This window comes from Bactrocera tryoni, chromosome 2 (assembly GCF_016617805.1).
Source record: "Bactrocera tryoni isolate S06 chromosome 2, CSIRO_BtryS06_freeze2, whole genome shotgun sequence".
Taxonomy (NCBI): domain Eukaryota; kingdom Metazoa; phylum Arthropoda; class Insecta; order Diptera; family Tephritidae; genus Bactrocera; species Bactrocera tryoni.
In genome coordinates, this window is record NC_052500.1 from 36,720,899 (window position 1) to 36,732,570 (window position 11,672).

The 11,672-nt window shown below is 34.1% G+C and overlaps 2 protein-coding genes across 2 annotated transcripts; both read right to left on the bottom strand.

Moving 5' to 3' along the window:
• Positions 1-357: 357 nt before the first annotated feature.
• Positions 358-1,060, bottom strand: LOC120768450 (glycine-rich cell wall structural protein 1.0-like). Its single transcript, XM_040095147.1, has one exon. The coding sequence runs from the start codon at positions 997-999 to the stop codon at positions 490-492; it is 510 nt and encodes a 169-aa protein (XP_039951081.1). The 5' UTR covers positions 1,000-1,060; the 3' UTR covers positions 358-489.
• Positions 1,061-3,510: 2,450 nt separating this feature from the next.
• LOC120767785 (holotricin-3-like) lies at positions 3,511-3,954 on the bottom strand. The gene has a single exon (XM_040094037.1). The coding sequence runs from the start codon at positions 3,928-3,930 to the stop codon at positions 3,511-3,513; it is 420 nt and encodes a 139-aa protein (XP_039949971.1). The 5' UTR covers positions 3,931-3,954.
• Between the last annotated feature and the right edge of the window lie 7,718 nt (positions 3,955-11,672).

Sequence of the window (11,672 nt, forward strand, 5' to 3'; positions counted from 1 at the left end):
ACTCGATTATCATACTAAAATCGTTGAGGATAGAGAGTTGCTGAGATATACTTGAGAACCTATTTTCAAGAAATTTCATAAATATAAATATTTATAAAGAATAAAGTCAGCCGGATGTTTTAAAAGCTTTAATATCAAAACATATTATTTGAAAACGGCAGACGAAACCAGTAAGCAGTTTTTACAAAAGATATTTCCACGTTCGTGATATCCTGAGTATGAATTTAAATAATGGAAATATATAATTTTCTTCCGTAGTTTATATGAAGGCACTTGACTGTGTGCCACTTCCACCGTCTGCTAATTTAGCGACAAAAAACTCATAATAACTTTTTTCTCAAATGTTGAACACAAATATTTATGTATATACATATTTTTGTTTTTATTTTTTTCACATAGTTGTTCATAAATCACATAAGCTTTGAAAAAGTCGGGCAGTATGGGTGAGTGCGTTTTGATTATGTTAAGACAATTATCGGATTAATTTACTTAATTGTGAGAGTTTGCATGACCACCACCGTTTGCACTAGCAAATCCTGAAGATGTTGCAGAGGATTCTGCTTTAGCGTTGGATACACCTCCATAACTGGACGAACTCGAGCTCGAAGAGGCTGAAGCAGATGAACTGGATCCACCGAAGCCGCCTCCAAAACCACCTTGCCCACCATAACCACCCTGACCGCCAAAACCACCCTGGCCGCCAAAACCACCTTGGCTACCTCCAAAACCACCTTGGCCACCTCTAAAACCACCCTGGCCGCCAAAACCACCTTGACCACCGTGACCACCTGGACCACCGGGACCACCGGGACCACCTCCAAAACCTGCGCCGCCTTGGTGACCACCGCCGCGCCCGTGATGACCTCCACCTAACCCACCACCTCCACCGCCTCCAGCGCTAGCCTGTGCGCCAGCGTTGGCATTAGATTCGCCACCTCCTCTGTTGGGCATGGCACAAGCGACAGCTACTGTAGCCAAAAGTATAGTGATCAATTTCATGATTAGATTAATTTGGTTGCGAGATGGAAGTAGATATGACTAACTACAAAGCAAAACTAACTTCTCACCGTCATCCGATGGCAATTTTATAGCAAGCGAGTTAGGCCAAAACAAATATTACTGCTTGTATTAGGAGAGCAAACCGTATACAGCCAACACCAACAGGTACAAGGGTTGCTAGGGGAGGTAAGAGGTTTCACGATGATGGCACAAGCAAACAAATGTTTCGAATATGTGTGAAAAAATCTGACGCCAATAATAGCAACAAATTGCGATAAAATACTGCAGCTCTAGTATATTAAATACTTGGAGCTAAGTTGAGGGAGCAGATAAAAAATCCCCACAATTAGCTCTTCAAACAAATCCAAAAATTTTAATTTACATTTGTATGTATGTAAGTATAAAAATATGCAAAGTTTGGAAGTAAGATAAATTAGCATTTCGTTATAATTAGTAAATAAACTCAGCTATTTTCTTTATTCATAGATTTCATGGAGAACAATTACAACAATTATAATTAATGGGCTCGTTAAATGTTTAAAAATTAAAACAACTTAGATAAAATTAACATAATATCTTTTATATGTCCTATATAAATATATATTATATATATGAATGTATAATGAGTTTTTGTTTTCTTTGAAACTTATATTATTAACTAGTCACTGCTGGTGAATAGAATTCGAATATTCCCGTCAGGCCGGTCCATAACATATTAAAAGCCAACAGTTTTTAATGAACTTCCACGCGGAATTAGTTTTTTTATACTCTTGCAACATGTTGCTACAGAGTATAATAGTTTTGTTCACCTAACAGTTGTATGTATCACCCAAAACTAATCAAGGTGATATACGGTTATATATAAGTACATATTTATACGATCAGAATGACGAGTTGAATTCCGGTTGACTGTCTGTCGGTGCAAGCTACTCGTATAACTTGAGTAAAAATTTAAATATCTTGATGAAACTTGAAATGCATGTTTCTTTGACCGTGAGAAGGTTGGTATTGTGATGAACGGAATCGAACGCTGCCACGCCCACAAACTGCCATTAATAGCAAATTAAAAAAATGTCATAACTGTGTAGCAAATTAAGGTTCAAAATTGTGTACAGCGAGTCGGAATTGGGAGGCGAATCTATGTTTTGGAAATTTCCAAAAAGGGGGCGTTACCCCATCTCCTAAAAGTTTAATGTACATACATATTTCACAATTCTGCTCAGACCTATTTACATATACAGACATACAAACATACATATAGGTTGTCAAAAAAGTCTTGCGGTATTGTCACTAGTTGGCGCTAAAGGCAAAAATGCATCTCAAGCCGCCAATAAAATTTGTGCAGTTTATGGACCCGATACAGTTTTCATTTCCACCGCACAACGATGGTTTCAACGTTTTCGTTCTGTTGTAGAGGTGGTCGAAGATGCGCCACGCTCCGGAAGGCCTGTCGTCGAAAATTGCGATAAAATCGCTGAATTGGTCGAAAGAGACCGGCATAGTAGCAGCCGTAGCATCGATCAGGAGCTGGGCATGAGTCATCAAAAATTCATTTCAATTTCAATAAAAAAAAAACAAAAATCAATAAAAATACCGCAAGAATTTTTTGACAACCCATTATAATATGTACATATGTAGATATACATACCTACTTATAAAACTTAAAATTTTTGTAAACATAGGCATTACTAGGGAGACGGAAATAATGGGGAATATCTAATATTCGTATGGAAATGTGGCAGTCAATCAAAATTTATTGATGTTGCCAAATTTGTTAACTACTTTTCGATAGTTTAATTAATTTGTTCAAACATTAATAGTTTAATAGTTTTTAATAATGTGTAACAGCCATGGTTGCGTCTTTTTGAGACTGCTAAGATAGTTCAGAATGCTTATGAACCATTAACATCAAATATTTAAGAAGATCAAGCAATGCCTTTTTTTAACAATTATTCTTAAATTTAATTTCATCATTCTCTTCACTCCTATATAGTAAATTTCTAACAGATTCCCAGCAGATTCCTTTTTTGATTTTTAATGGAAAAACTCCATTCTTGCACGCAAAAGCATTGCCCAAGTTCACAATGTAGGAATCTATGAAAGTCGAATTCAACAATTAAATTATACATTGATAAAAACTAACCATACGGGTTCGGAAAAACAAAGCTAAGCCAAGGTTCACGCTATTATTTTTGAAACTAAAAAAAATGTAACCAACCAAAACGTTTATATTTATATTTAAAAAAATAACGGAATTTCGTAGGCGGGACAGCCACACAGTAGCGAGAATATGTGCATGAAATAAATTTTTACAGCCTTTTAATAACCCCTGCAACACGTTATTACGGCAAATAAAATAAAACAAACGCACAGATGAATTTACTACATATTTCAGATAATTTTTAATAAAGAAGTTCATACTATATTAAAAATGGTTCATCCCGCCCTCAATTAATTCTTATTTAAATAATCTATTAAAATTGAACTATACTAAGTAAGTGCTAAATAAGCTTAGCCGAAGGACGATGAAGACGAAGATGCTGAAGCTGAAGACGAAGCACCGCCTCTACCGCCACCACCAGACGAACTAGAACTTGCGGATGCTGATGATGAAGCAGAACCACCACCACCACCTCGTCGGAAACCACCGGGACCTCCGAAACCACCACCATATCCGGGACCACCGCCAAAGCCTGGACCACCACCAAAGCCTGGACCGCCTCCAAAGCCTGGACCGGCACCAAAGCCTGGACCGCCCCCAAAGCCGGGACCTCCGCCGAAACCAGGACCACCAAATCCGGGACGACCAAATCCGCCACCATAACCAGGACGGCCGAATCCACCACCAAATCCAGGGCCACCGAAGCCACCAAATTGTGGCAGAGACGCAGCAGCTGCAATCAACAGCGCCAAAACAAATAGAACTTTCATTATATTACACTATTTTCGACAAATGGTGCTGAACAAAAATAATGTCGGATTCCTCTTGAGAGCTGCTGTGGTGCGTGCGTTTATGACTTCACAATTAACACTAATGTTGTGTTGATACTATGCGAAAAATATTTATACTCAACCTTTGGCAGCACAACGACCGCATTAATACATCAACGCACACATGAACTAGAAACGCACGCGCTCACTCTCTTACACACCAGCCACTATGTTGTAGGCCATGATTTGAGAACATATACATATGTACATACAGATATGTATATAGATATGTCATTACATAAACAGCATGGAAATAATCATCGATTTTATACCTTCAACCAATATGGCAAAAATATAGTGTAAGTATATGGTCATACAAGCCGAACGGCAAATGGTTAAGAAAACAATAACAAACTCTCAAAAGTGCCACTCAATCAATAAGCATTGAAAGTCATGAATAACATACTACATACATACTTTTGTACATAGTTGATCTGCAAACAATGGCCAAGAAGAGTGTTCGAAAATAATCGTTAGCAGCAGTGTTTTCTAAATTCAAAGCAACTGGTGATTCCCAAATAAATATTTATCTGAAAAAAATTAACACAAAGAAAACCAACTAAGGGACAATCGAATTCGTTAGGAACCGAATGTGAAATGGTCTCGCCATGAATGATATTTTTCCCATCGACATGTATTTTTTTCTCCAAACTCGCATTTTTCGCAAAAACTATCTTTAGTAACAGAATGACTGTCACAGTAGATTACATCGTTAATCAATCGAGTTTACCGAGTTTGGCATACTTGTATTTAATATATATGTATGTATGTAATTACAATTACCACGTTGTTAAATATTTAAAGATTTTCATCTTTTTGGTTGAGATGTTGCGCTGGGAAAAACCGAACCAGTGGAAATGCGTACATGCCAATACACAAATATATATGAATGTATGTACGTATGTACTAATATACAAGAATATGTCATAGCTCATACTGAAGTAGGTGATTAACCGTTAAGAATTATCGGCACAACTATGCGTACAAATGTGAATAAGTGAAATGATCTGTAAGGTACATAAGGTAAGAGACATAAGTACTTACATAAGGAAGTACTTTCTTTGAACAGTGTACATATATATGCATGTTTTTATTTTCCTACAAAATTAAACTAATCTCGTTTTTCCATGAAACAAGATATGTATTATGTTTAGAATTTGGGATTCTCCCACACTTCAGACGCTCATTAAGGTATGTAAATATGTACAAGTATGAAGAAAAATACAATAAGCGAAGAAATAACAGGTATGATTGTTTTGAGTGTATATTTGCGCCTTGAAGAACCGCACTCCCACTACCTGCTTCTGGGGTTATGACGTATTTATGTATACTTTTTCACATCTGCTGAATATGTAAGTATATAATTGCACATGTGCGTATACATGTATACCAGTTTATATGTACATACATTTGAACTTCAAAAAGGTTATTTATCTTTGTCAAAGCAGTATTTCAATATACATACATACATATGTATGTATAGTATGTACACGCATACAGTGGATCTAAATAAATTGAAATAAATCTTAAAGCTGTCAGCAATATGATTAGAAAAAAAGCATCATAACGGAAACTACTAAAAAAATAAGACACACAACTGTAGCATAGTACTACACATCGAAGTATAGAGGGTCATCTGTGGTTTGCAAATCGGGCCATAACTTTTTAAGTCCTCAGATATAAAATATGTAGATCTCAGGGACTTTAGATAATTTTTATCGAATACACCGCTAAATTTTCGAGATGTATTATTGAAATTTGAGTCCTAAGGTCGATGTAATACGATATATGTATGTATGTATGTACCTAATAAAGATTGCTAACTTCCGACTTTAGCGGTAAGATGTTTTAGCAAAATTAAATGAACGAACAATATAGTACGTCTTGTGAACGAAATAATATAGTACGTCTTAGATCTAAAAATGTATGAAATTGGCCGGATTAGCCAACTCCTATGTACTATATATTATATATATAAATTTTAAAATATGTATATTTATATAATTTCATAAAATTTATTGGAAACGTGTTCTCCAGTGTACTTAATGGAAATTATTGCTATCGACCTACATACTTATGTAGGAATTTCCATCCATTTTGACTTTCCAGCTGACTTCAACTTGTGTTGCTCAAAATACGTGATATTTTAACGAAATTAAGTTGATTTTCTTAACCATAGAGTGCGTTAGAGTAAATGAAAATATTATAAACTTCAAATCTCTAATATAATAACTTCCGACTTCGACTTTTTTTTACAAAAACGTTGAAAAATAACGGAGTTATGGTCTGTCTTCGAACGTGCCAAAAAAAAGTGCTCCAACTGCTGAAATTATATCGGCCGAATGAGTAGCTGAAACAAAAAAATTCAAAAAGTTTATTAAACTTAAAGATATTTCCTATAAAATGACCTACGATCTTTAAAAAATATCAAAAATTAACAAAATGGTGTAATTTTGAAAAAAAAAATGTTTTTTTTTTTAGATAAAAAATGGTACTTTTGTTAATGCCAAATTGACAATTTTCAACCAATCAAAAAGATCGTAGGTCGTTGTATAGTAAATGCATTCAGTTTTAATTTGAAGTCGATCGGTTAATTTCTCGTTAAGTTATGATGTCAGCAATTTTGAAATTTTAAAGTTTCACTCATACATACATATATGATTATACCTGCGAGCGGTCGCTCTTTAGAATGCTGCCATCCAAAAAATATTCAAGATACGACCTTGCCGATTCCATAGGATATTTTTGGAAATATAAACTGACGATAAAGCAAATAAATTTTGTTTTTGGTTTTTTTTTTGGAACATGTCACACTGGGCCCCTTAACAAAAAAAGAATAAAATATATAAGAGCAAAAGGAAATTAGTATGTACTTAGTTAAGTTATGAGCATATATTTTACAGAATTTTTAACGCTTGAATAATATTTTTATAACGGGCTTAAAATTTAGAAATAAAACTGATCGAAATCGGTTAAAGCAAGCAATAATTCATTTATTATACGTACATATGTATATTCCACTTAACAACTGTTATCAAGAACTCAATTTTACATATTGCAAAACTTCTGTTTATATTTTCAATATAAAGAGTTAATATTAATAATGGGTTGTCAATATTTATTTTTGATTAGTTTTAATATTGCTTGCACAAAAAGGTATGCCATAAGTAGGTTTCGAAAGTCGATGGTTTCTGGCATCTGCCTTTACTTCTTTGCACTTTACATATTTGCAATACTAATTTATAACATACTAGCCTAAAACCGCTGCTGCGTTCGCTCCTTGTTATCAAGGACATCATTAATCATGATAACAATGTAATGGGATGGCTAAATTTGCAATTTACAAATTTACATTTTTTTTGATTTCGTAAGAAACTTAAGGTTGAAGAAGTCGCACGATAGGGAGTCGCCTTGTCTGAAACCTCGTTTGGTATCGAACGGCTCGGAGAGGTCCTCCCGATCCTGACGGAGCTTTTGGTGTTACTCAACGTCAGTTCAGACATCGCGGCATAATGGCAGCTCCTTTTCGTGCTGTCGAAAGCAGCTTTGAAATCGACGAAGAGGTGGTGTGTGTCGAGAAGAAGAAACTTAAGGAATAGCACTTACATAAATACGTATGATGTAACAACATTTTCATAAATATCTTATCACTTGTCTCTTACACCTTATGTCTTACACCTTATGTCTAATCATATGGTAATATTTTGTAATTGCAAAATCGACGACCATTTAAATAGTGCACTGTACTGTGCAATCATTCATTAATATTTGTGAGCTATTATGTACTCATCTCAAATTATGATTCACCATTTTCTTATTCTTTAACCACTATCAGTATAACCCCTCTGCAAATGTAAACAAAAATTACTGTACCCTACCAGTAGCTGTGTGATGTTATTATAATTTTTTTTTTTGAAGTAAAAAGGATCATAAGATTTTTCCATGAATTCGAAATATAATTTTATATATTTTAATTATGTTGAATTTTAACATAAAACGATAAAAAAAAACAAGTGGCCTGTGCCCCCAAGGTTCCAAATTATATCCTCACCAATTTTCATCGAAATCGGTTCAGCTTTTCTTGAGTTATAAATACAAATATATATATGTATGTTCCAAAATGTTTGACTTTGCAAAAAACGGCTTCCATTAAGACTTTCTGTAGGAGTAAATACCTACCTATTTTTCACATCTTTCCGTGCAGCAGCTCGGACGTTACGCGGGCACATAACGAAATAGCGTTTTATTTTTATACTCGTAACGGTTTTACGTATCATCTAAAACTATATACATATGTACTTATATGTAAATGATCAGGATGACGAGATAAGTTAAAATCCGTCCGTTATAAATAAAAATTGTTTAAGTGCAATAAAAGCTTTTCAAGCCCCTAGGTACCGAATATTTGAAATATACACAAATTATGCAACAACTGTCTATGCCATGTATCTAAATGTATAATGTAATACTGCTTAAAACTTAAGTATAATTGCTAATTACTTTCTAACTGCGAGTAAATAGTGATAATTAATAGAGAGAATAAATTTCAGAAACAGCTTCTGCGTCATGCTTTCATATATTCCGTATATACCTATTATAGTTAAAATTCCTCATCGACATCGCTAAATACTTTGGTTGAGTTAAAATGAATAGCTTATATTTCAAATCATAATATATTCATAATACAAGTACAATTTTCTTTCTGAAAACTTAATATATGTAGCAAGAAAGCTTAAGAGAAAGAAGTGTCTTTCTTCCTAACGAAAACCATAGGTTTGTCAATTGTAGTTAGTCACAAAATCATAAGCAAAATTAAATTGTCGTTTCATATCCAACTAAGTATATGAAAGTATAAGCAAAAGCAAAAGCAAAACCAAAAAAACTCTGAAAATAAAGTTTATAAGTTATTAAAAAGTAAAACGAAATAATGTAATAATGAACTATATAAGTATATAGATTCAGTATAACTGTCACAAAATCTTTATGATAACACTGTACAGATGGTATAAGTATATATTGTTCATACTCGCGTTTATTATCTATACTACGTTAATTCTTTTTTGTATCAACAAATCGAAGTAATGTGAAATAACTAATCTGACGGGTATACTTAATTTGTGAAGAGATGTTTTCGTTCATTCAACCGGTTTTTGGTCGTTCATAAATATATGGTGACGAATTTGTTTACATCCGAGCCTGATTACTATACTTAGAATCATCTATTAGCACTACTGTATGAGTAGAATATAGTATACATATGTATGTACATATATCAATATCGATATGCTTGTGCGTGTGAATGTTGCGAGGTGCTTCACCCGACGGTAAGCCGCGCATGAATAAGCTGGTATTTTCAAGGACCTCACTTCGAAATAATAACTGTGTGTAATTTTTATATTCTAATTTATCATAAATAAATATGTATTATATGTTTTTTTATATTTTACAAATTCATTTTACCTGTTTTATACGAGATGTGGCTATTACAAAGGAATTATATTCAGTGATTACAGTCATTGAGATTTGAAATTTGAGATATTTAATATGCAATGCTAAGCATTATCATCACTTCGAACCAGTTTTGTAATCAGCTTTTAGACTTTCGCCAAACGCATTTTTGTATCAATAATAAACAACTTTTCAAGGTATAGTAATGTATCACAAAAGATTTAAGAAACGAACGACTGCAAAAACTAACAATAATATTTGCATTGTTTTTCTGTCGGTCTGAATAAGCTAAACATATATGACGGGGAAGCCCCACCCGAAACGATACTGTCATTTGATTTTCGCCTCTTTGCCTTATGGGTAGCTTATGTCCGCACACACACAGACCAACTATTTACGTAAGTGCTTCAGCTGGCTTTCATAAAATATTGAAAGCTGTTTAAGTGTTGTCTCTACCAGATGTGAAGACACGCTTGCCGCTATACTTTAGGCGCCAGGACGTAGTAAGCAAAAACCGATATAATATGAAAACAAAACAAAAGTAGAAAATAATATGTATGTATGTGCAGATGTATTCATATTTTTGTACAGCAAATCAATATTCAAGTTTGAAGTCTTGAAACTGTTTAATGAATGCATGAGCTTGCGGTATTTACGTTCATCAATACTATGACATGAAATCCGCACGAAATTAACGAAATGTTTCTAAACGCAGGTAGATTGCTTGATCTTGGTATTGGTGGCAACGAATTTAGCTGTTCTTTATATTCGAACGCATTCGTAAAAAATCAGAAGAAATAAAGATTTAATATATGTATTATAATTGTCAAAAAACCATTTAACTAGTGCTATTTTTAATAAAAGAAAAATACCTTGCCAAATGTGACAAAGTGAATTGATAACACAGGTAATCGATCAAGTAGTCTGAAATAAGTTATAATTTGTTGTCAAAACCTTACCTCAGAAAGGCCATTCCACCCATTTTTTTCCAGCTCCCAAATAAGTATGAATAATAAGACTTTTTTTTTTTTAAAGACGTAAATATTGGTTAATTTTCGATAAATTTTGAGATTATTAAGTGAGCTTTTTTCTTGAGGAGGATGATGACATTAAAAAAATTAGCTCACCAGATCTCCGAGCGCCTATATAAGTACATATGTATATAATTCATATATTGATTCTAATCTATATAGTATACCATAAATTCATTATTTTAGATAAGGGACCATCCATAAATTACGTCATACGAATTTAGGGACTTTTTAACCCCTCCCCCGTCCTTGTCACAAGTTGTCACATTTTGAACTTGAAAATTATCAATGACTAACTTGCTCCAAATGTCAGCCAACACATTGCCCGCACTTTCGAAGTTTCGTTTTTCTAGAGCTAAGTCAGTAGTTCGGTTACTTGAATCAAGATGTGACCCAAAATCATCATGCCTTAATAGTACACCAGTAAGTTCGCGACTGAGAGGTACCATGCATCGTTCAACTCTGTTAAATGCACTCCTTTCTGGGGCATTTGTAGCTATATAAATTGTATCTATGTTGTAAAATGTTGTAAGGCTGAAACTATAACAAATATAACATTTTAAAAAACCTTCTCTAGTTCGGATCATGTTTTCAAAGATCGGTAATTCAGTAAGCTTGTGAACGTCAGTGGAATGAGTCTCTGCATTGGAAGATGAATGTTTTCCACTACGAATAGCTACATACATACATAAGTATGTAGGCCCCGAGTATGTTACAGCTTTAGGTGATCCTTCACCATCTTTTTTACTTAGAATTCCCGCATACACCGATGGAATAAGCTTATGTTTTTCAGCGACGACAAAATTAATATTGGCGCTTGAGCATTTGCTGCTGTAATGCCTAAAGGTTCACGTGCCTTATCATCCACTGATAAAAAAAATACTTGGTCTGGACCTAAAATTGAAGCCACAGATTCGATATTTCGAATAGTAGCTGTACAAAATGTTCCATCCTTATGCTTTGAGTGCAGTGTAGAGTCTGGCTTACACAACTTGACTGGAACAGTGACGACGTGTCTTTTATCTTCCTCTGTATTAACTCTCTTGGGAAGAAGTCTCAAATATAATCTTGACCTTGCTTAGAGAGTTCAGCTTGTAAGTCATCTAGTGTTTTACAATATCTTATAACTTCCGTGCGACGTCGTTCATCAGCTGCACCACCAAAGAGTGCAATTGATTTTATTACATCAAGTAAACTGGATTG